The sequence below is a fragment of the Elephas maximus genome, chromosome 5 (assembly GCF_024166365.1).
Source record: "Elephas maximus indicus isolate mEleMax1 chromosome 5, mEleMax1 primary haplotype, whole genome shotgun sequence".
NCBI lineage: Eukaryota > Metazoa > Chordata > Mammalia > Proboscidea > Elephantidae > Elephas > Elephas maximus.
The window spans coordinates 81859826-81885018 of NC_064823.1; the positions used below are offsets into that span (position 1 = coordinate 81859826).

General features: G+C 41.0%; 1 protein-coding gene across 2 annotated transcripts; it reads right to left on the reverse strand.

Annotated features, from left to right (window-relative positions):
• Positions 1 to 474: 474 nt before the first annotated feature.
• On the reverse strand, positions 475 to 8879 carry ODAPH (odontogenesis associated phosphoprotein). 2 transcript variants are annotated; one of them, XM_049887093.1, is made up of 3 exons: positions 8718 to 8879; positions 670 to 809; positions 475 to 525 (listed from the first exon to the last, which is right to left on the reverse strand). In XM_049887093.1, exons 1-3 carry the CDS (start codon positions 8782 to 8784, stop codon positions 475 to 477), a joined length of 258 nt encoding a protein of 85 aa, XP_049743050.1. In that variant the 5' UTR covers positions 8785 to 8879. The 2 variants fall into 2 exon arrangements, with proteins under 2 accessions (XP_049743050.1, XP_049743049.1); XM_049887092.1 differs by having other exon boundaries at positions 475 to 809.
• Positions 8880 to 25193: the final 16314 nt, after the last annotated feature.

Sequence of the window (25193 nt, forward strand, 5' to 3'; positions counted from 1 at the left end):
GCGGTATCTTTACAGTATCATCTACAGTCAAACTCCCCACAACTTTGTTTTACTTTTTAGTTTTTATTGTTTGTTTTAAAGTTCGCTTTGTAAATGCACCTTGTTTTGTAAGTCTTCCAATGAGTAGAAAAGCATGTCATTTTTATCTTCATTTCATTTATATTGCTCTTTATTTAAATGCTCTTAATTACTGGAACCATTCATTTTAAGATTTCATTTGCATAAATATCCTGTAATCATTAAAAGTTGGAGATAAGGATAATGTAGTCACTGTCACTATGTTGCAAAACAGGAAAAGCCTATAAACTAATATCTTCACTGCTGGCAAAGAGAACAACTTAGAGTCAGTGGATTTCAGAATACTTAATCTTCTAATCCAGTAGTTTTAGTTTGGAAAGAGATAACAGGAGTCTTTTTATTGCTTTTTCTGTGGCATTGGCTTCTTTTGTTTCATTTTGGGACCTCTCTTTTCTTTCAGCTTTCCTCAGATGAACTTCCTCTCTGGAGGTTTCTTCTGGGGAAATAGTTATAATGAGGTGTGTGGCGACCAAGGGGCCAAAAAACTGGCCGGTACTGGAAACGGTGTTTACACTTTGGAAGGAGGAAAGGTCTGTATGGGAACCTAAAGTAGACTCTTGGCTTTCTTGGTGGAAAAAAATGGAAGGGACACCTGGGTGTCCTTGTGATGGGCTGGAACCTAGTCACTGGATTCCTTGTGGTGGGAGGAGGGGTGAGTGTAAAGATGTGGCAGTCTGTAGGGTTCACATTGTTTTGTGAACCTCCAGGAGGGGTGACTACCCCTTCTTGTCCTGTGGGGAGGAAAATCAGGTTAGAAATCAGGCCTGATAAAAGAAGCAGAAGGAAGATAATTTAGTATGGTAAAAAAAAAAAAAATGGTAGCAAGGGAGAAAAATGGGAAGAGAGAAATAGAGGAATCTCAAAGCATGTTTGGAAGAACTGCCAAAGTTTAGTAAAATGATACTTAGACATACATTATGACCCAGCATTTCTACTCCAGGAAATTTATTGGAGAGAAGTGAGTGCATATGTTTCCAAAAAGACTAATTCAAGAATGTTTCTCGTAGCCTTACTCATAAAAGCCTAAATCTGGAAGAATTCCAAGTGTCCAGCAATAGGAGAATGGATAAACAAGCTGTGTACATTCATACCATGAAATATCACTCAGCAATGAAAATGAAGAACTAAGAATATAATGACCGGATAAATCCTGTGGCTGTTACGCTGACCAAAAGAAGTTAGACAAAAGAGTGCATACTATAAGATTCCACTGATAGGAAGTTCAAGAACAAAAGTAATCTGTATAAAAAAAAAAAAAGTCAGAAAAATATTTACCTTGGGATTGGAATGGGTGTTATTTAGTGGAAAGAATCACTGGGGGACTGTTTCAATATGTTTTATATTTGGTTGGTGTTTACATGGATAGGGGATACACACAGACACATATATGTATATATTTAGACATATATACATATGTGTGTGTAGCTGTAAAATGTGATCAAGCTGTACCTTCAAGACTGATGCATTTTATTGTACCTTGGAAACCTTGGTGGTATAGGGGTTAAGAGCCACGGCTGCTTACCAAAAGGCCAGCAGTTTGAATCCACCAGGCACTCCTTGGAAACTTTATGGGGCACTTCTACTCTGACCTATAGGGTAGATATGAGTCAGAATCGACTTGGTAGCAATGCGTATGATAAAAAATATTCGGTGGAAAACAAGAGCTTAACCAACATTAAGAAAATAAAAATAATTGCCCTTCAAAGGCCATTGATCCCGAAGGTCTGCCTCACTTGCCCCTGTAGTGACGTCATCCCTAGAGAGAAAGGAAGGGGACATTTGCATGCAGCAGAGGAAAGAGCACTGATGACCAGAATGCAATTAGTTTCTGAGAAAAAATTTGCATCAAGCTCAAATGTCAAGTTATTCCCTCTAGCTGTCTCATACAATTGAACTGGCTATGAAAAAGTAAGCTTCCCTTTATAAAATTGTTCCCTCACTTTTAAAAAAACCCAGTTGCTGGTTAAGTCCATTCTGACTCATGGTCACCCTGTGTGTCATAGTAGAAGTGTGCTCAGTAGGGTTTTTAAATTTTTTTATTTATTGTGCTTTAAGTGAAAGTTTAAAAATCAAGTCTGTCTCTCGTACAAAAACTTATATACACCTTGCTATGTACTCCTAGCTGCTTTCCCTTTAATGAGACAGCGTACTCCTCCTTTCCTCCCTGTATTCCCCGTGTCCATTCAACTAGTTCCTGTCCCGCTCTGTCTTCTCATCTCGCCTCCAGCCAGGAGTTGCCCACATAGTCTCATGTGTCCATTTGAGCCAAAAAGCTCACTCCTCACCAGTATCATTTTCTGTCCTATAATCCAGTCCAATCCCTGTCTGAAGAGTTAGCTTCAGAAATGGTTCCAGTTTTTGGCTAACAGAAGGTCTGGGGACCATGACTTGCAGGGTTCCTCTAGTCTCAGTCCCACCATTAAGCCTGGTCTTCTTACAAGAATTTGAGGCCTACATCCCACTGTTCTCCTGCTCCATCAGGTATTCTCTGTGTTCCTTGTCAGGGCAGTCATTGGCTGTAGCCGGGCACCATCTAGTTCTTCCTGTCTCAGACTGGTGTAGTCTCTCGTTTATGTGGCTCTTTCTGTCTCTTGGGCTCATATTTACCTTATGTCTTTGGTGTTCTTCATTCTCCTTTGCTCCAGGTGGGTTGAGATCATTTGATTCATCTTAGAGGGCTGCTTGCTAGTGTTTAAGATCCCAGATGTCCCTCACCAAAGTGGGATGGAGAACATTTTCTTAATACGTTTTGTTATGCCAATTGACCTAGATTTTCCCTGAAACCATGGTCCCCAGACCCCCATCCCTTCTACTCAGGGCTTTGAAGCATTTGGTTTATTCAGGAAACTTCTTTGCTTTTGGTTTAGTTCAATAGGTTTTTAATGACTGATTTTTTGGGGGAAGCAGATTGCCAGGACTTTCTTCTGAAGTGCCTCTGGATGGAACTTCCAAACTTTTGGTTGGCAGCTAAGTGCATTAACTGTTGGTGCCAATCAGGGACTTCACTCTTGTAAAGATTTACAAATACAGGCTGGGAAATGGCTGCTGAGCATGAATCATGGGAAAATGAACTTCCCACAGGAAGCTGAGAGTACTGAGGCGCTTAAAGAGTTCCTTCTTCTTTAGAAAGTTGAATTTAGGTTTCCTGACTGGATAATATATGCTTATTGTGGCCACAGCCACTTCTAGAAATTCTGTTTCACCCATAACCCCTGGAAAGGGCAACCTTACATGCCTTCTGTCTATGGTACACAATTTCCGTCAATGGTACACACCTTCTGTCAATGGTACACACCTTCTGACAATGGCTGATTGGACCTCTGATAGACACTCAATCCATTCATTGGCTGGTCAGTAACCAGTCGGGTCCTCTCTTGAAAATTTCAAGGATGAGACACAGTTAGTGGAAGATGTTAGTGGATGTAGGATTCGGGCAAGAATGTCAGATTTTGTCCAGCTGAGTGTTCGGTAAGCAGAGATTACCAGTCTGCATGGAGCAGCAGTAGAATGGGGAAAGGCATCTCAGAGAAAAAGCAAGAGACCAGGCGGTACCAGAAAGATGGAGGGAGCAGCCTCTATCCTTGATTATCCAGTACTGGTCTTAGTGAGGGCTGGCTGTACTCAAGGTCTTTGGATGTATCACGTCATTACAATAATCACCCCACTTCCAGGAGCACTCTTTTTTTTTTTTTTTAAAGCTGGCTTGAGCAGGTGCTTGTTCCATGAATAATATACCAACTCTTTCTCCAATATCCACCCAGGCTACTGGGTATTGAAATAGAAGTCTTAGTGTAAAATATTATGACTGTAACTAGATTAAGACATTTCAGACTACAGGAGATGATTAAACCCCAAATTACCTGTTCTTTTTTCCTATTTAACTAGATCAGTCCTAAATTTTTGTAACATGAAAATTTTCTGCTCAGAATCCAGTCTCTGGGGAGAAGCTAGCCTCATCCTTAAGCTCCAACTTGACATTTTGCTATCATCCTAGATTTAGCTAGGCAGAGCTATGCCATTCAGTAAGCTGTGCTCTGGCTGTTAACAAACCAACCACCCTCCCACCCTTGTGTTCATCTCATTTCTTGATACCTCAGGCCATTCTCCGTGTCCTCTTGCTGACAATTTGGTGTTAGAGTCTGCCAGGCAGGTTTTCGATGACTCTGGGATGTCCAATACTGTGCAGTGCTCTTTTATGGAAATTTCCAAGATCGAGATCAAGGTACAAGCTTGCCCCAATTACCTACCCAAGAATGTGGGCAGGACCACATAAAACCACATTTTTTCCAGCAGACTAGATACTCGGTGATTTTTTTCAGGTCGCTGGTTGGCAAGTCCAAGTGTTCCAAACTGTGAGAGCTATAGCAATTGACTTGGGAACTTGTCACATCTTGCAAACTTAAGGCCACTCATCTGAGTAGGCTCATGCCATTCACGGTCTCTGACTTTGGCTGAATTAATGCTGCTCGTCGATTCTTTTGTTTATCCTTATTCTGTTCCCATCCCACTTCCTTATAGCCTTTCCAACCCTCCCCAATGCCCTTTCCGAATTCTTAACCCTTCTGTATAGATTACTTAGCTCTGTATTTCAGAGCGAAACCTGAGGTGATTCATCCTGAAATTCTCTGGTTCCTATTCTCTCTCTTCAACAAGAAGTCTACAAACTTACTGCCTCCATTTTTTCACACATATTTAATCCATTGGAATCTGACTCTGCCTCCTCTACTTCACAAAAGCTACTTTGGCAAAAGTCATTAATGGCTCTGAGCATTAAAAAGTTGGTTCCAGTTGTCTAATGCACCTTTTCCTGCCCTGTTTGCCTGGTTAACTCCTATTCCATGTTCAGATCTCATTTCCTCAGAAGTCCTTCTGTTCCCTGAGGCTGGGTTAGGACCCCTTGCAATTTGCTCCTATAGCACTCTTGGAATCCATTTTCATACTCTCATCAGCCATATAATTACTATTCACTGATTATATTCTTGCTTGACTGAAATGTCCACATGATCATCTGGTAGGCCCATGTCTCCTCTTCCTTAGCACAGTGCCTGCAGTAGAATTGAATTGACTGAGGGAAATCTCAGTTTCTATAGTTGCAAGTTACCATGTTCCTTCCTCTTAGGGATAATGTGATGATTAATAAGTAACCATTTCCCATTATGTAACATCAATATGCCACTGAATGTCACTGAATGTCAAAGACAAGAGCTCTTCTGCAAGCTTAGTAAGACCAAAGTAGGTCAAATATTAAAATATAGATTTAAAACATTTTGAGAGACAGAACAGCATAGTGTTTAAAAGCATAAACTCTAGAGCTAGGTTGCCTGAGCTCTGCCACTTAATAACCATGTGACCATAGACAGGCTACTTAACTTCTAAGTTTCATTTTGCTTACTTGTAAAATGGAGAAAATAGTACTACCTATTTCATAGGGCTTTGGTGAGTATTACATAAAATAATATGTATAAAGTTCTCAGAACATTGCCTGACACATGGTATGCATTTAGTAAGATCTAGGTATTATTAATCTTGAATGTTATAGAAAGAGTCCATTAGCATAACCCCATTTTCTTAGGCCCATCCGATTATATTTTATATGTAAAATCTTTGTGCTAGGGATAAGACTAAAAGGTACAGATATTATTAGAATAAGACTTCCATGAGGACTGAGACTGTTGACTGTTGGTCACTGCTATGTCTCCAGTAGCTAGTCTAACCAGTTGCCATGGAGTTAATTCCACCTCATGGCATCCCCATGTGTGTCATAGTAGAACTATGCTCCATAGGGTTTTCAATGGCTGTGATCTTTTGAAAGTGGATAGCCAGGTCTTTCTTTTGAGGTATTATTGGGTAGACTCAAACCATCAGCCTCTCAGTTAGTAGTCGAGTGCTTGTATTTGCCACCCTGGGACTCCTGTAGCTGGAGTAGCCCCTGGCATATAGTGGGGCTTAGTAAATATTTGATGAATTAAATGAATGGTCAGGCAGACATTGAATGCTCCTCTCTGTGTATTTTTGTGGAGCTCAGTGAGAATTTAATTCCAGTCCCAGAAAACTTGGAATAATAATTTTTTACATTTAAAATTACAGTATAATAAAAAAGTTAAGGCAAAATATTGCTTGGGATTTGGATATCAATTTCAAGTGGGTTTATTATAGTCTAGACATGAAATTCATACCATACCAACAAGTAGTACTTCTTTTTTTAAAAAAGGTAATGAGGAGAAGATCTGTTTTATAATTACCTGTACTCTGTGGTTATTTGGGCAGACAATTGCTGGTCTGTAGTGAACTGTACTGATTCTAAGAGAAGTAAGCTTTACCGTTGATATATAATATGCGTTTCTTCCCTTACATGACACATGGAGTCTTTGCAAAATTCTCATGTGCTTTCAGAGGTGAACCAGAAAGAAATATAAATCCTGTGATTAATTTACTCACAATAAATGCAGCACAATTCATTTTGTAGACTCCCAGGATGACTGGGTATCCTGGTCAAATCTCTGATTTTGCAGATGAGGAATTTGGAACCCAGGGAGTGCCACAGAGGACTCTTTCCATTCTATGCTATAAGGGGAAAGCCTATTGGTGTAGTGGTTAAGTGCTACCTCTGCTAACCAAAGGGTCAGCAGTTCAAATCCGCCAGGTGCTCCTTGGAAACTCTATGGAGCAGTTCTACTCTGTCCTATAGGGTCGCTGTGAGTCGGAATCCACTCGATGGCACTGGGTTTGGTTTTGGTTTTGGTGTGCTATAAGGCAAGCCATTTAAACAATGCCATTGTTACAGTGTCGGGTGCTTTGGCAAATGTAGATGATAAAGACACAGGGCCTGTTCTTGTGAGGGAGGAGATGCTACACACGTACAAACCTCTAATACAGAGCCAAAGGCACGTAAGTGTTGTGGGTGATGTACAAATTGCTGTAAGAATTCAGAGGTGCCAGAGAGAGAGATTGCAATTTAAAAATGATGTGTGTTAACAAAGGCTTTGTGAAGACAATTCTGTAGTAGTATTTCAATGTTCTGCTTGAAGCAGAATTGCAATAAACAGAGATGAAAGCAGCAAGAGGGAACAGCAGCAGCTGCTGCCATGGAGAAGAAAGGAAACAGGATGAGTTTGGAGACTCACAAAAGACCCTGTCTGGCAAACCCAGGGTATGAGTAAGTGAGCAATAAAGTGAACCTGGGCTGCTTGGATAGAGTGAAGCCACACTGGAAGAACTTAGAGGCCAGTTTGAGGGGTAGTGGAGAGAGTGAGCCAAATTTAGGAAGCAAATCTCATGTTTCAGTAAGTGTTTCTTTAGATGTGAATAAAAGAAACATATAATCTCTTTCTAAGGAGCCCTGGTGGCACAAAACGTTGAGCTCTGGCTGCTAACCCAAAGGTTGGCAGTTCAAACCCACCTAGCCACTCTGTCTCTGCAGGATAAAAGCTCTGGCGATCTGCTTCCTTAAAGATTACAGCCACGAAAACCATATAGGGCAGTCCTACTTTGTCACACAGGGTTGCTATGAGTTGGAATTGACTTGACAGCACCCAACAGTAACAATCTCATTATAACTTGTGTGGCCACATATTTACAACCCCCCCGAAGAGTGGTTCCCCTTCTGGGAAGAAGGCGACTAACTCTGTTGTATGAGGCACTTTTAACATCGATGTTGGCAGGTGATGACTGGGGACTTTGCCTTGGGGCTGGGTGGGAAGTGTTATTTATGATCTGTGATTGCCAGAGCTGGTGCAGAGGCTGGACATGATGATGTCTCTACCTCTCTATTCTGGAGTGAGCTTTGGGGGCTGGGGGCAGAGAACTTGTCCCGGAAGGAGTAGTGTCTGAACCCCTGCAAAGCCCCCCAGGGGCATGTGAGAAGAGGGAAGAGATCCATTTGACTCCAGGGTCTCTGCTCCTTGAATAGCATATAATTTTGGGGAAAAAGTTAGACCCAGGTTCCGCAAGATCTTTTTTTTTTTTTTAGCCCTTTCTCTTTCTCCTCTCCCCTTTCCTTCCCTTACTTTTCCTTTCCCCAGTGGTTTGCAAATCAATTCTAAGGCTAAGGCTACCTGGAAATTTTGTAGTTTGGGAAAAGCAAAGAGAAGAGGAACAGTGGAGAAATTGAATCTAATACAATCCTAAAGACAGAAACCGAAACCTATGCTCACTGCAGTAGTATGAAGATATAGCTGACGGGGTGTGATTAGAGTAATTAACAAACACAGCCTAATCACCTATCATGTGCCTATTACTATGCTGCTGGGGAGATGGAAGAGATGAACACTGGTGTAATTCAAGGTAGAAACTGTTAAGTGTATAACAATAAACACTAGTATTTGTATAAAGTTTGAAAAGTTTTTTTCTTGTATGATACTCATTTGGTCCTCAAGACCTCCATTTGAACGAATGTTGTTAATAATGTCACTTCACACATGAGGAGAGGGATGCTCAAGAAAGGACAAGCGTGTCTAAAGTCACGGAGCTAGAGCTGAGACTGTGACCAAAGCCTTCAGCCTCTTTCTCTTTACCCTGAAGGCTGATGGCAGCTGGTGTAAATATTCCCAATTTATAGGAATGTATAATCATGGAGCGACATTTTGTCATTTTCCATGACTTATTAGTGAACCCATATACAATAAAAACAAAACCCTTACCTTCTGCCACAGTTATGACCAAGCAGCACACAAGAAACCAGGAGGAGAAGCAGAGCCTGCGAGCCATGGCTTCTATCCCAGTAGTCACTGGGCTGAACCCAGTGCAGCTTTAAAGAGGCGTGGTGAGTCACCTACAGCCTGATTCAGGTGATTTGCCTCTGCAGAGTGGACCACAGTGATCAGGCATGTGGTGTGAGGGTAAGAAATCAGCCAGGAAATACCAGACAGCATTTATCAACCAGAAGCCTCTTGTAATGACAGCCAAACATCATTCATCTTTGCGTGGAGTCACATTTTGGACAACTATGCCCTGGCAATCCTTTTAATCCCCTCAAATCTTCTCCCATGTTCATGCCTTCTCTTTAGTTGTCTGTAGGTATCTCAGTCTGCAAGAGAAAGAATCTGTTCAGGAAATAATCAACGCTGCTTCTCTCTGTGTGGTTTGTTGCTGTTGTTAGATGCTGTTGAGTTGGCTCCGACTCAAGGCAAACTTATGTATAATAGAGCCAGTATGTTCAAGTCCACTGCTGTAACTACTATGCCAATCCATCTCACTGAGGGTCTCCCCTATCCTTGTTGGTCCTCTATTTTACCCTATTCTACCGATCGATCCCTCCTGATGATGTGTTCAAAGCAAGCGAGATAGAAACTGTTCTGTTGCCATCCAGTAAGTTTTTCTTTGGCTAATTTTGGGAAGTAGATTGCCAGGCCTTTCTTCCTAGTCTGTTTTAATCTGGAAGCTCCACTGAGACCTGTCCACCATGGGCGACCCTCCTGGTATTTGAAATACTGGTGGCATAGTAGCTTCCTGCATCATAGCAGTACATAAGTTACCACAGTATGACAAATTGGCAGACAGGTGGTGGCTATGTAGCTTACTTATTTTAGAAAGGCAAAACCCCACGTGGTTTGAAGAATTGTTCATGGACCTTCTATCAGGATTTATGACTTCTCTTTCTTGCTTTTGTCCAGAAGGCCAGGGCAGCAGATTCAGAAAGCTATCTTCTCTAGTAGCCATGATGACCACTGTCTAAACAAACAAGACAACTTGGGGGAGCAACTTAGTGAGTTGTTCTTCTGAGCTCCTTCTGATTCACCAAATTGCATATAATGTGAACATAATACATCTGAGCCTCGTTTTGCTTCCTGAGAGAAGGACTTCGGTCTGCAGCTGCTGGAGGAATGAGAGGAGATGGTCGAAAGTGATTAAAAGCACGGATCTTGGAGATGGAGAAAACTGGCTCCAATCCTGCTTCCTTTCCTTACAATCTGGGTGACTATGGATGAGTCCCTGACACTTGCTGACACCTCAGGGCCACATCTGTAAAAAGGGCTTGTAGCGTCTCCCTCATAGGGCTGTTGAGGTGAATAGACATAAAGGTCCTACCACAGTGCCTGACTTGTGAAAGAAGGTGGTTGTGATTGTTATTAAATTATCATAACCCTAACTCATAATTTGTTCTTTCAGAAGGTTGTATTTGTCAAATCATTCAGTCACTTAAAAGGCATCCCTTTTGAGCAGAGCATTTTCCTGGGCCTTGCAGAAAGAATACAACTGAATGGCTTTGAAGGGCTAGTAATCTAATGAGGGAGACTGTGAAAAGTGAGAAACAAAATAAGTAAGAATTTGTTATGGACCAGAATGTATCCCCCCAAAATATGTGCTATATATCCTAACCTCTATATTATTGTTAGGTGCTGTCGAGGCAGTTCCCACTTACAGCGACCCTATGTACAGCAGTATGAAATGCTGCCTGGTCCTGCACCATCCTCACAATGCTTGTTATGCTTGAGCCTATTGTTGGAGCCACTGTGTCAATCCATCTCATTGAGGGTCTTCCTCTTTTTTGCTGACGCTCTACTTTACTAAGCACGATATCCTTCTCCATGGATTGGTCCTTCCTGATAACATGTCCAAAACATGTGAGACAAAGTTTTGAAATCCTTGCTTCTAAGGAGCATTCTAGAAAACCCTGGTGGCATAGTGGTTAAGTGCTATGGCTGTTAACCAAGAGTTCGGCAGTTCGAATCCGCTAGGCGCTCCTTGGAAACTCTACGGGGCAGTTCTACTCTGTCCTATAGAGTCTCTATGAGTCGTAATCGACGAGACGGCAGTGGGTTTGACGGAGCGTTCTGGCAGTATTTCTTCTAAGACAGATTTGTTCATTCTTCTGGCAGTCCATGGTATATTCAATATTCTTCACCAACACGATAATTCAAAGACATCAATTCTGCTGTCTTCCTTATTCAGCTTTCACATGCATATGAGGCAATTGAAAATGTCATGGCTCGGGTCCTCAAAGTGACATCTTTGCTTTTCAACACTTGAAAGATGCCTTTTGCAGCAGATTTGCCAATGCAACACTTCATTTCATTTCCTGACCACTGTTCCCATGGGCATTGATTGCAGAGCCACATAAATTGAAATCCTTGACAACTTCAATATTTTCTCCATTTATCATGGTGTTGGTTATTGGTCTCATTGTGAGGATTTTTGTTTTCTTTATGTTGAGGTGTAATCAACATAAAGAAAACTAAAAGTTGTCTTTGCTATTCATCAGGAAGTGATTCAAGTTCTGCGTCTTCTTCTGAATCCGGCTTGAATTTCTGGCAGTTACCTGTTGGTATACGCTGCAACAGCTTTTGAATGATCTTCAGCAAAATATTACTTGTGTGTGATATTATTGATACTGTTCGATATTTTCTGCATTCTGTTGGATCACCTTTCTTTGGAATGGGCACAAATATGGATCTCTTCTGAGTGTTGGGCCAGAAAGCTGTCTTCCAAATTTCTTGGCATAGACAAGTGTGTACCTCCAGCCTGCATCTGTTTGTTAAAACATCTCAATTGGTATTCTGTCAATTCTTGGAGCTATGTTTTTCACTGTTTCCTTCGGTGCAGCTTAAACTTCTTCATTACCGTTGGTTCTTGATCATATGCTACCTCCTGAAAGATTGAATGTCAATCAGTTCTTTTTGGTACAGCGACTCTGTGTATTTCTTCCATTTCTTTTGATGCTTCCTGTGTCATTCAATGTTTTTCCTATAGAATCCTTCAATATTGCAACTTGAGGTTTGAATTTTTTCTCCAGTTGTTTCAGCTTGAGAAATACCGAGTGTGTCCTTCCCTTTTGGTTTTCTAACTCCATGTTTTTGTACATTTCATTTTAACACATTGTCTTCTCCAGCTGCCCTTTGAAATCTTCTGTTCATCTCTTTTACTTCATGATTTCCTCCTTTCGATTTAGCTACTCTGCGTCCAAGAGCAAGTTTCAGAGTCTCTTCTGACATCCATTTTGGTCTTTCTTGCCTTTTTAATGACCTTTTGCTATCTTCATGTATGATGTCTTTGATGTCATTCCATAATTCTTCTGGTCTTTGGTCATTAGTATTCAATACATCAAATCTGTTCTTGAGATGGTCTCTAAATTCAGGTGGGATACACTCAAGGTCATATTTTGGCTCTTGTGGGCTTGTTCTAATTTTCTTCAGCTTCAGCTTGAACTTGCATATGAGCAATTGATGCTCTGTTCCACAGTCAGCCCCTGGCCTTTTTCTGACTGATAATATTGAGCTTTTCCGTTGTCTCTTTCCACGAATGTAGTCTATTTGATTCCTGAATATTCCATCTGGCAAGGTCCACATGTATAGTCACCGTTCATGTTCCTGAAAAAAGGTATTTACAATGAAGAAGTCGTTGGTCTTGCAAAATCTATCATGCGATCTCCAGTGTCGTTTCTGTCACCAAGGCCATATTTCCAACTACTGATCCTTCTCTTTGTTTCCAGCTTTCACATTCCAATCACCAGTAATTATTAATGCACCTTGATTGCATGTTTGATCAATTTAGACTGCAGAAGTTGGTAAAAATCTTCAATTTCCTCATCTTTGGCGTTAGTAGTTGGCATGTGAATTCGAATAATAGTCGTATCAACTGGACTTCTTAGTAGACACATGGATATTATCCTATCACTGATGGTGTTATGCTTCAGGATAGATGTGGAAATGATCTTTTTGACTACAAATGAGATGCTATTCTCTTCAGTTTGCCATTCCTGGCATAGTAGACTACATGACTGTCAGATTTAAAATGGCCAATAGCAGTCTATTTCAGCTTACTAATGCCTAGGGTATCGATTTTTATGCATTCCGTTTTATTTTTTTTTAATTGTGCTTTAGGTGAAAGTTTATAGCTCAAGTTAATTTCTCATACAAAAATTTATACACATATTGTTTTGCTACATTAGTTGCAATCCCCAGAATGTGACATTACACTCTTCCTTTCCATTCCAGTTGCCCTGTGTCCATTTGACCGTCCCTTTCTGCCTTCTCATCCTGCCTCCAGACAGGACATGCCCATTTGGTCTCAGGTATCTGATTGAACTAAGAATCACACTCCTCATGTATATTATTTTTCATTTTATTGTCCTGTCTAATCTTTGTCTGAAAAGTGGGCTTTGGGAATGGTTTCAATTCTGGGTTAACAGAGCATCTGGGGGACATAGTCTCAGAGGTTCCTCCAGTATCTCTTAGACCATTAAGTCTATGAACAGACACTTCACCAAACAAGACATTCAGGTGGCTAACAGACACATGAGGAAATCCTCAAAATCATTAGCCATTAGAGAAATGCAAATCAAAACTACAATGAGATACCATCTCACCCCAACAAGGCTGGCACTAATCCAAAAAACACAAGAAATGTTGGCAAGGTTGTGGAGAGATTGGAACATTTATGCACTGCTGGTGGGAATGTAAAATGGTACAACAACTTTGGAAATCGATTTGGTGCTTCCCTTATACAGCTAGACATATAAACACCATACAACCCAGCAATCCCACTCCTAGGAATATATCCTAGAGAAATAAGAGCCCTCACATGAATAGACATATGTACACCCATGTTCACTGCAGTGTTGTTCACAATAGCAAAAAGATGGAAACAACCTAGGTGCCCATCAACAGATGAATGGATAAACAAATTATGGCACGCAACACACAATGGAATACTACGCAATGATAAAGAATAATAACAAATCCATGAACCATCCCATGTTCCAATAATTAATGGATCTTTGCAGCTGTTTCTTCTCATTTTGAGTCATACCACCTCACTAAATGAAGGTCCCCAAAACATTATTCCATCCATGACATTAAGATCAACTCTACTTTCAGGAGGCAGCTCTTCCCCAGTCATATTTTGAGTGTCTTTCAACCTGAGGGGCTCATCTTCCACACTATACCAGGCAATGTTCCATTGCTATTCATAAGTTTTTCACTGGCTAATTTTTCAAAAGTAGACTGCCAGGTCCTACTTCCCCATCTGTCTTAGTCTGGAAGCTCCACTGAAACCTGTTCACCATGGTTGACCCTGCTGGTATTTGAAATACCAGTCGCTAAGCTTCCAGCATCACAGCAACACTCAAGCTACCACAGTACAACATACCGACAACAGATGTGTGGGGTAGCCTTTATAATTCCATTTGTGAATGGGTTCTCTTTGTTATGTTAATGAGACTGTATTAGAGTAAGGCATATCTTAAGGGAATCTCTTCTGAGGTACAAAAGAGATTAAACAAGCAAGAGAGGAAGCAGAGATGGGGCAGAAGCTCAAAAGAGACAAGGGCCTTCCTCCAGAGCCAACACAGAGAGAAAGCCTTGGCCTAGAGTTGGCACCCTGAATTCAGACTTCTGGCCTCCTAAACTGTGAGAAAATAAATTTGTTTGTTAAAGCCACCCACTTCTGGTATTTCTGTTATAGCAGCACTAGATAACTTAGAGAATACAAACACTCAAAAACTAGAAAATAGTAAATCTTATAGGCTTAATGTTAATCGTAGGCAAAATTCTAGAACAGGTCATTAAACAGACAATTTTCAGCAGCTCGAAAAGGAAGCAGGGAGCATACAGAACGGGCTTACTTCCTTAGATCCAGGCACTACCCACTCATTCAACAACTCTATTGACCGTGGGTCATGTGCCAGGGACTGGGCTAAGTGGTGGGGTTAAACATAGCTCGTGGAGCTTACTGTCTGACAAGGAAAACCCAGACAAACTAGGAAGAAAGGCCTGGTGATCTATTTCTGAAAACCAACCAGAGAAACCCCTATGGATCACAATGGTCTGACCCATAACCAATTATGGGAATAGTGCAGGACTGAGCATCATTTCTTTCCATTGTGCATGAGGTTGCCATGAGTTGGGGGTGACTGGACAGCAGTTAACAACAACAAGGAATAATAATATAGAATTTTGCATGTTAAGAGAGAGAAAGTAGTGGGGCCTATGGGAACACAAAGCAGAGAAACATAATTTATAATTTTACATCAGTGCATGGTATATGCTACTTTGTCCTCTGCATTGGAGACACATTGTCATGCCAATAAAATTATATCCACACAAATGCTTTACTGCCTAGTATTCCATCTTATAAATTTATCAGAAATTATTTAATCAAGATTTTAGTTGATGGAATGTATGGCTAATTGCCTCCATGAACAACAGCCTCCTTGGCCATGAGACCAAGAGAACTGGATGGTGCTACTGTTACTGAACATTTTGATCAATGATTCCATAGAAAAATCCTGATCAAAAGAGGGAAAATGCAGAATAGAATTTCAAATTCTCATGGACTCTAGACTTTCTGGAGCCATAGAGGGTGGATGAACTCCTGAAACTATTGCCCTGAGATAGACTTTGAACTTTGAATCAAAAATATCCCCTGAAGGCTTCTTAAAACCAAACAATAGTTTAGTTTAACTAGTAAAAAATGTCTGCCTTAAAGGTTTTGGTCTTTTAAGAACTATCTATATGGGATCAAATTGACAAAAGCAACTTGAAAGATCAGATGGGAACCTTAGGGGGCAGTGTATTTATGTTAATCAGGGAGGAACAACTCAGAAAAGGAAGGTGAGAATCACTGTACAACTCGAAGAATGAAATCAATGCACTAAATAGTACATGTAAAAACTGTTGAGTTGGTGTGTATTTTGGTGTGTATATTGTCAACAACGACAACAAAATAAATAAAATTAAAAAAAATCTTATTTGACAGAAAGTCCTAACTTAGTTCTTTACTGTTGGTGTATAGAGGAACTAAGTAAGTGCCATATCTTATGTACTTGTATGTTATATATATAAGAAACCCAACCCAGTGCCATTGATAATTTTAGATGTTGAAATTGAAGGAATATAATTTAACCTTCAAATATGTGTGTGTGTATATATATATATATATATACATATATATATGATGAAATCAATGATGCAGCTGTGAGGTTATCAGGTTCATATGCAAAAACCCTTATTCACCAAAAAAAAAAAAAAGAAAAAATATTTCTGAAAGTTTGTTTCAGATGTAGTACTTTGATGAAAATCTTTCAATCCCCTGAAGTTACCTTTTTTTTTTTTTTAATCAGTTTCAACTCATGGGGACCCCATGTGTATCAGAGTAGAGCTGTGCTGCATAGAGTTTTCTTTCTATATATATAATTTTATAAACAAATGACTGGGGAGGAAGTAGTGAGAAGGGGCAGGAGGAGAGGGGAATGTAAAAACAGCATCACTCATGAGCTCACGAGGGTCCCTGTCTGTGCATGCATGTTCATGCACCTCTTTATCCAGCAAGTCTGTCAGGGCAGGTAGGACACTCTCATCAAATGGACTGCCAGAAGAATGAACAAATCAGCCTTAGACGAAATGCCACCAGAATGTTCCTTAGTGGTGAGGATGGTGAGGCTTTGGCTTGCTTACTTTGGGCACATTATCAGAAAGACCAATCCCTAGAAAAGGACATCATGTTTGGTAAAGTAGAGGAGAGGGTTAGTGAAAATGAGAGAAGTCCTCGGTGAAATGATTCACACAATAGCCAGAACAATGGACTTGAACATACCAATGACCATGAAGATGGCACAGGGCTTGGCTATGTTTCATTCTGTTATACAAGCTGACTTTATGGTAATTAACAACAACAATAATAAATACTCTTAAATAAGAGTCTGGGTATTTATGGATAGTGAAGGGTATAGCCAAGTGCTTCTTGACCAGAGATGTGTGGGATGACTTTGGGAATTTTGGGTTGATTTGTAAGCATTGAAGTAATTTATATACTTCAGAATGATGCCAGTGAGGACAGCGCCCCTTCTCTGGTCTCAGGATATTCTGTCTTTTGAGGAGTACCTCACAGTGACCCTCCCTGCTTCATTCCCTCCTCTTGGTCTCTCTTTCCTTGTTCTTGGTAGTTTAAGATGTTTTTATGATTTCAGGAAACTCAAATTCTGAAAATACTGGGTTCAAATATAATGAAAATAGTTTTTGTTAAGTAATTTATTTTAGATGTTGAAATTGAAGGAATATAATTTAACCTCCAAATAATATGCAGGTCATCAAGGTACAAACCATCCTTCTGGAAGCTAGCAGCCTGATACAGGGAAAATGACAACAATAACAAAGCAGCCACCACTGGCTTTGGACCAGCTGTATTCAGAAAGACTGGAGAGTTGTAGCTATTTACAACACTTTTAGGGTCATTCTGTAGAACCACCTTTCACACCCTCAAGGTCTCACCAGAATGTCTGCCTGAGGAGTGGATAAGCTTCACCTTGCCTTGCCTGTTGGGATTGTTGTTGTCGGTTGCTGTCAAGTCAGCTTCTATTCATGGTGACCCATATACAACAGGATGAAATGTTCCTCGGTCCTGCACCATCTTCACGATTGTTGGTATCCTCATGGCCACTGTGTTTTTTGAGTGCCTTCCAACGTAGGAAAGCATCTTCTAGCACTAAATTGGGCAATATTCCGTTGTGATCCATGGGGTTTTTATTGGCTAATTTTTGGAAGTAGAATCCAGGCCTTTCTTCTTCATTTTTCATAGTCTGGAAACTCCACTAAAATCTGTCCACCATGGGTAGCTCTGCTGGTATTTGAAATGCTGGTGGCATAGTGCTATGGATTGAATTGTGTCTCCCGAAAATATATGTCAACTTGGCTAGGCCACGATTCTTAGTATTGTGTGGTTGTCTGCCATTTTGTGATCTGATGTGATTATCCTATGTGTTGTAAATCCTAACCTCTATGATGTTAATGAGGCAGGATAAGGCAATTATGTTAATGAGGCAGGACACAATCTGCAGGAGCAGGTGTATTTTAAGTCAATCTCTTGAGATACAAAAGAAAGAAGCAGCAGAGAGGAGAGGGACTTCATACCACCAAGAAAGAAGAGCCTGGAGCAAGCGTGTCCTTTGGACCCGGGATCCCTGCACTGAGAATCTCCCAGACTAGGGGAAGATTGATGACGAGGACCTTCCCCCAGCACCGACAGAGAGAGAAAGCCTTCCCCTAAAGCTGATGCCCTGAATTCAGACTTCTAGCTTCCTAAACTGTGAGAGAATAAATTTCTTTTTGTTAAAGCCATCCACTTGTGGTATTTCTGTTATAGCAACACTAGATAACTAAGACATAGCTTCCAGCATCATACCAACATGCAAGCCCCCACAATACAACAAACTGACAGACAGGTGGTAATCTGTGAGGATAAAGGGCCAGTTTTGCTCCAAGGCCTTGGGGAAGCAAAGGTCGGCCGTCATTATGTCCTATCAGACTGGTCTCTGTTTCTGGGCAGAAACTGCTGAAGCTGCCTTGGAGAGGTACTTCCCTCATAGAGCCACAGTGAGTAATCCAGGGAAGCTGCCGTTAAGGCTGCTATGAGTCAGGATAACGTGAGTCAGGCAGCATGGGGCATGGTGGGGGCACCGGGCCTGCCCCCTGAGTCAGGTTGAGGAAGCAGCGATTGGTGGTTCAGAGGCTTACTGCTTAGAGGTCTAGGCGTGGCTCAGGGTTCTCTGTCAGAGGATGGGGCAGAGGCTCTTTTGGGGAACCTAGAGGTTCTGAGCCACCTTCATGGTCATTGGTATGTTTGAATTAATTGTTCTGGCTGTTGTGTCAACTGGGGATTTCCTTTGATTTCATTAACCTGATACTTTACCAAACATGATGTCCTTTTCTAGGGATTAGTCTTTCCTGGTGATGATGACGCTGATTTGAAGGTGCTGCTCTGCGGTGGCCTGGATGACTTACTTCCCTGCAAGGCTTGCTAGGGCATCTTCTGCTGGGATTGCTCATAAAAGGGATTTCAGGCTCCTCGATGACATCTTTAGTCCCCTCATTTTGCAGATCAGGAGGCTGAGGCCTGGAGAAGGGTCTTAAGGTCACCCAGGTGTTATAACAACAGAGTGGCAATAACATCCTGGTCAAGATCAGAGAGATGTCCTCTATCGAAGTACATCATTTATCAATGAGGTACCAAACCAGTGGGATAAACTATGTTCTTTTCCCTGCCCTGCCACCAATTAGCTCTTAGACCTTTGACCAGTCAGCTGTCAGCTTAGCTGTCCCTTGATTTTCTCATCTAGATAACAATAGCATTTATTATATGTTGGACACTGTTCTAAGCATTAAATCATTTAATTCTCAAGATAACCCAAGGAGGTAGGTAGTACTATCTTCTTTTTAAAGGTGAGAAAACTGAGGCAGAGAGAGGTTAAGTCATGTGGTTAATAAGTGGCAGAGCCATGTTATGAACCCAAGCAATTTAGCTGCAAGGAGGCCTCATGGCACAATGGTTAATTGCTTGGCTGCTAACCCAAAGGTTGGCAGTTTGAATCCACCCAGCCGCTCCATGTGAGAAAGACCTGGTGATCTATTTCTGTAAGATTACAGCCAAGAAAACCCTATGGGGCAGGTCTACTCTGTCAGACCGGGTCGTTATGAGTCAAAAATCGACTTGAAAGTACCTAAAAGCAGCAGTAGCAACAACAGTTTTCCTCAAAATCATTGTTCTTAATCACTGTGCTAGGTATGTTCTGATACCCTGGCTGTCAATTTACTGTTGTAAAAGTTCTGTGAAAGTACTCTTTATATATATGTATATAATTTATTTTCATTGTTTTTGAGAATATGCACAGCAGAACACACACCAATTCAACAATTTCTGTATGTGCAATTCAGTGACATTGATTACATTCTTCAGGTTGTGCAACCATCCTTTCTGGAGTTGTTCCTCTCCCATTGATTAAAACTCTCTGCTCCCTAGGTTTTTAAGTCTAATCTTTCGAGTTGCTGTTGTCAATTTGATCTCATATATTTCTTAAAAGAGCTTAATACTCAAGGTAAACATTGATTCAGGGTATTTAAAGATTATCTCAGGGCAATAGTTTCAGGGGTTCATCCAGCCTCCAGGGCTCTCGAAAGTCTGGAGTCCCTGAGAATTTGAAATTTTGTTCTGCATTTTCTCTCTTTTGACCAGGATTCTTCTATACAATCTTTGATTAAAAACGTTCAGTAATGGTAGCTGGACACCATCCAGTTCTGGTCTCATGGCAAAAGTGGCAGTTGTTCATGGAGGCAATTAGCCACACATTCCATTTCCTCCTATGCCTGACTCCCCATCCTCTGTTGCTACAGGAGACTATTTGTCATGCCTTGGATGGCTGATTGAAAACTTTTAAGACCCTAGGCACTATGCACTGAACAAGGAGGTGGGACAGAAGCGCTAAGCCCGTTATTAGGCCAATTAACTGCAATGTCCCATTGCAGTGCAGTGAATTACTTAATATGGCCCTTTTAGCCATGCATTGTCTTATGACTCCCACACAATGACTGAGTGGAACTATGCAAATAAGGTGCTTGCGGCCCATCAAGGGATTGGACAGCCTACTAACTATGCAAATAAGGGGCACGGTACCCTTGTAGGAGTGGGACCAGGCAAATGGAACCCTAGCAAGGGGATTAGTCAGTTTTACTGACTAGGCTTAAGATGGCCACCATGCAGCCCTGGTGCCACAGTGGTTAAGAGCTTGGCTGCTAACCAAAAGGTCAGCAGTTCAAATCCACCTGCTGCTCCTTGGAAACTATGAGGCAGTTCTACTCTGTCCTAACGGGTTGCCATGAGTCAGAATCAACTTGGCGCCACTGGATTTTTTTAATGGGTTTAGGCTTAAAATGAGCCATCCTAGAGGTGGGAAGGGGGAACTTCACTATCATTAAGAAAGAAGAGCCAGGAGTGGAGTGTATCCTTTGGACCCAGAGTCCCTGCACTGAGATGCTCCTAGACCCAGGAGACAGAAAGAGAGGTATAACACTGGAGATGGTGAGAAGTGGCAGCAGTAGAACCAGGAAACGAGTGTGAGGTGTGCAGTGGGCTTCCCAGCCCATGGAGGAAGGCAGCAATAGTGGGTGTGCTGAACCAGGCAGTGAGAGAGCTGAGCGCCTTTGGACCAAGTCTTGCTGGCGGAGTGGGATGCCTCTGGGCACTTGTTGGTGGAGCTAAAAAGCTGTAACACTTGCTAGAGCAGGGCAGAGGCCAGGCTGAGGGTTGACAGGCTGAGGGCCAGAGAGAGGCCTGCCTGAGGGCATGACTGAGGAGAAGCAGCCCTGACTGAAGAAGTGTATCCTGAGTTATTCCTGATCCTGACTTGTAACCTGTTATTTTCTAATAAACACCATAATTGTCAGTATAGTCTATGAGTTCTGCGTGGCCATTTCAATAAATTACTGAATCTAACAGAGAAGTAGAGAGTGCTGTGGGAGGGATGGATGGTGTCAGAATGGGTAAAAAGGTTGGAGGGTGGAGGTATGTTTGACCTCCACCTCATAGGAATCAGCCTTGAGCTGATGCTGACCTTAATTCTCTCTCCTCCCCCTCTTGAAATTAAATGACATCTGAAGCCAGCGCACCATTTTTGTACCCATGAAGCCATAACCTAAAACCTCCAAACCAAGGAACCAAATCCCATGAGGTTTTTGGTTGTACGTAAGAAGCCGAGGCTTTTGGTTGTAAGTAAGAAGTTTCAGCAGCTACTGTTTTTTTTTTTTTTGTAAATTTATTTCCAGGTGCTCCTTGGAAAGTCAGAATCAACTCGACGGCACTGTGTTTGATTTTTATTTATCACACAACGTTTGCCAGTTCAACTTTTTACAGGTGTACAATTTATTGACAGTAATTACAATAATAGGCTGTGCTTTAATCAATGCGATTTTCCCACCGCTGTTAACCCCTCTTTTCCCCCTCCCCCCTTGCCCCCGGTAACTGCTAATAAACCTTGGTCTCTATGCATTTGCTTTTTTTTTGTCTTTTTATATAAGTGAGGTCATATAATATTTGTCCTTTTGCGACTGACTTATTTCCCTCAGCATATGTCTTCAAGCTCCATTCATATTGTAGCATGTATAAAGACTTTCTTTCTCCTACTGGCTGAGTAATATTCCATCGTATGTATATATCACAGTTTGTTTATCCATTCATCTCTTGAAGGGCATTTGGGTTGTTTTTACCTTTGGCTACTGTGAATAGTGCTGCAATGAACATTGGTGTACAAGTTTCTTTTTGAGTCTCTGCTTTCAAGTTTTGTGGGTATATACCCAGGAGTGGACTTGATGGGTCATACCGTAGTTCCATTTTTAGTTTTTTGAGGGACTGCCACACTGTTCTCCACAACAACTATACCATTTTGCATTCCTACCAGCAGTGGATACAGGCTCCAAAATTCCTGCACCCTCAGCAACATTTGTTATTTATTATTATTATTATTTTAAAGTTAGCCATCCTATTGGAAGTGTGTGAAAGAAGTGTTCTTAAAATTCACCATGTACTTTAAGAGACTTGATTTGCTAAAAAAATGTTTTTATTAAGGTGAAATAAATAAATCAATAAAAAGAGGTTAAAAAAAACCCTGAAATAAATAAATCAATAAAAAGAGGTAGGGGGGAAAATTCAGTTTAAAAGAAACTAAAGGCACATATCAACCAATTGCATTGTTTGGACTTTATTTGGATCCTGTTTCAAATAAACAAAATGTATGTATATATGTGGAAACCCTGCTGGCGTAGTGCTTAAGTGCTACATCTGCTAACCAAAAGGTTGGCAGTTCGAATCTTCCAGGCGCTCCTTGTAAACTCTATGGGGCAGTTCTACTCTGTCCTATAGGGTCGCTGTGAGTTCTGACTCGATGGCACTGGGTTTGGTTTTGGGTTTTGGTATGTGTATATATATATATACAGATAGATATATATATATGTGACAATTGGAGAAATGTGAACACTGCTTGGATATCTGGTAATCATGTATTATTGTTAATTTTAAAAAATTAACAGACTTTATCTTTTAGAGCAGTTCTAGGCTTACAGAAAAATTGACCAGGAAGTATAGAGAGTTCCCAAAATACTCTCTCTTACTCTGTGGTATCAGGATTGGAGGTAGACTCATTAACAACCTATACTATACAGATGACACAACCTTGCTTGCTGAAAGTGAACAGGACTTGAAGCTCTTACTGATGAAGATCGAAGACTACAGCCTTCAGTATGGATCACCCCTCAACGTAAAGAAAACAAAAATCCTCACAACTGGACCAATAAAAAACATCATGATAAACATAGAAAAGATTGAAGTTGTCAAGGATTTCATTTTACTTGTGTTCACAATCAACACCCATGGAAGCAGCAGTCAAGGAATCAAATGATGTATTGCATTGGGCAAATCTGTTGCAAAAGACCCCTTTAAAATGTTAAAAAGCAAAGATGTCACTTTGAGGACTGAGGTATGCCTGACTCAAGCTGTGGTATTTTCAATTGCTTCATATGCGTGTGAGAGCTGGACAATGAATAGGGAAGAGCAAAGATGAATTAACCCCTTTGAATTATGGTTTTGGAGAAGAATATTGAATATACAGTGGACTGCCAGAAGAATGAACAAGTCTGTCTTGGAAGAAGCACAGTCAGAATGCTCCTTAGAAGCGAGATGGTGAGACTTTGTCTCACAGGATCTGTGTTATCAGAAAGGACAAGTCCCTGGAGAAGGACATCATGTTTGGTGGAGAGTCAGCAAAAAAGAGGAAAACCCCTCATTGAGATGAATTGACACAGTGGATGCAACAATGGGCTCAAACATTCTGTTGTACATAGGGTTACTTTGAATTGGAATTGATTTGATGACACCTAGCAACAACTCTGAATCCACTTTTTCCTGTTATTAACATCTTGCATTGGTGTGGTACATTGATGTACACTTGATGTTACATTTCATGAACCAATACTGATACATTACTAACTAAAGTTCATGGTATACAATAGAGTTCACTCTCTGTGTTGTACAGTTCTATGGGTTTTGACAGCTGCACGATGTCACGTGGCCACCACTACAGTATCATACAGAACAGTCTCACTGCCGTGAAAGGCCCCAGTGTTGCACCTATTTACCTCTCCTCCAGCAGCCTCACCCCCTCACCCCCATTTATCCCTGGGCAACCACTTGTCTTTTTACTCTGTCCATAGTATTGCTTTTTCCAGAATGCCATATGCTATATAACCTTTCCAGACTGGCTTTTTTCACTCAGCAATATGCGTTTAAAATTCCTCATGTTTTTTCATGGCTTGATAGCTCATTTCTCTTTATCTATGAAGGACATTTCATTGTATGTATCTACTGCACTTTGTTTATCTATTTGTCAAAATTTTTAGACATGATAATAGTATATGTTTTTCTCTTAAAAAAATCCTTACTCTTTAGAGATACACACTGAAATTTTTACAGATTATATGTTGTCTTGGATTTGCTTCCGAATAGTCATGAGTGGGGAGTAAGTCGGTCTTAGACGGCACAGGGTTGTCCATGGGTTGATAATTGTTCAAGTTGGGTGATGAGTACATCAAGTTTATATATCCTCTACTTTTGTGTATGTTTGGAACTTTCCATTATAAAAAGTTTTTAAAATTACCCTGCACAAATTTTTGTTCCTTTCTCTGTGAGAAATGTCAACAGCACCATGAACTTACCTCAGGGTTAGCGGAGAAACAACTGTCCACAGGGAGAAAACAGGTGGGACACTGTTTAGAAGATTCACCTTCCAAGGGTGTAATTTATTTTGGAGTGACCCACAGGGTTTTACACATAGCAGATACTCAGTAGATTCTAATGGAATGTATGAATGCATCAGTATATGAATGAGTGGGTAAGAATAAACTTGATTCACAGTGAGTTGGAGAATGCTTCTGTCATAAGTCCATGAACAGAGTTTGTGTGGGCCAAATACAATAATAAAACAATTCTGTATATTTCCCAGTAAACCAAACTGTGCATTTACAGTTAGCTTTGTCTACCATGACATAACAAGGACCAAATACTCCTACACTGTTCCCCCTTATCCTGGTGGACAAAGGTACACGAAGAGATTTAGTAGCAAAAATCTTCACTCAGCAACTATGTCCCCACCCTTACAGCTCTCAGAGACCACTCTTTGCTCTCTGTTCTTTTACCTTTGTTTTGCTTTCTTAGCCCAGCACCCATCCCTGTTCTTCTGATTACCTACATAATCCTGAGCTTCCTCTTGGGAACCATCACTTCCCCACTTGGGCTGTGACCTATGCCTGTCAATCACAGATGAGATTTCATATGGCCACAGTGCTTGGTTCAGGGGTGGGTGA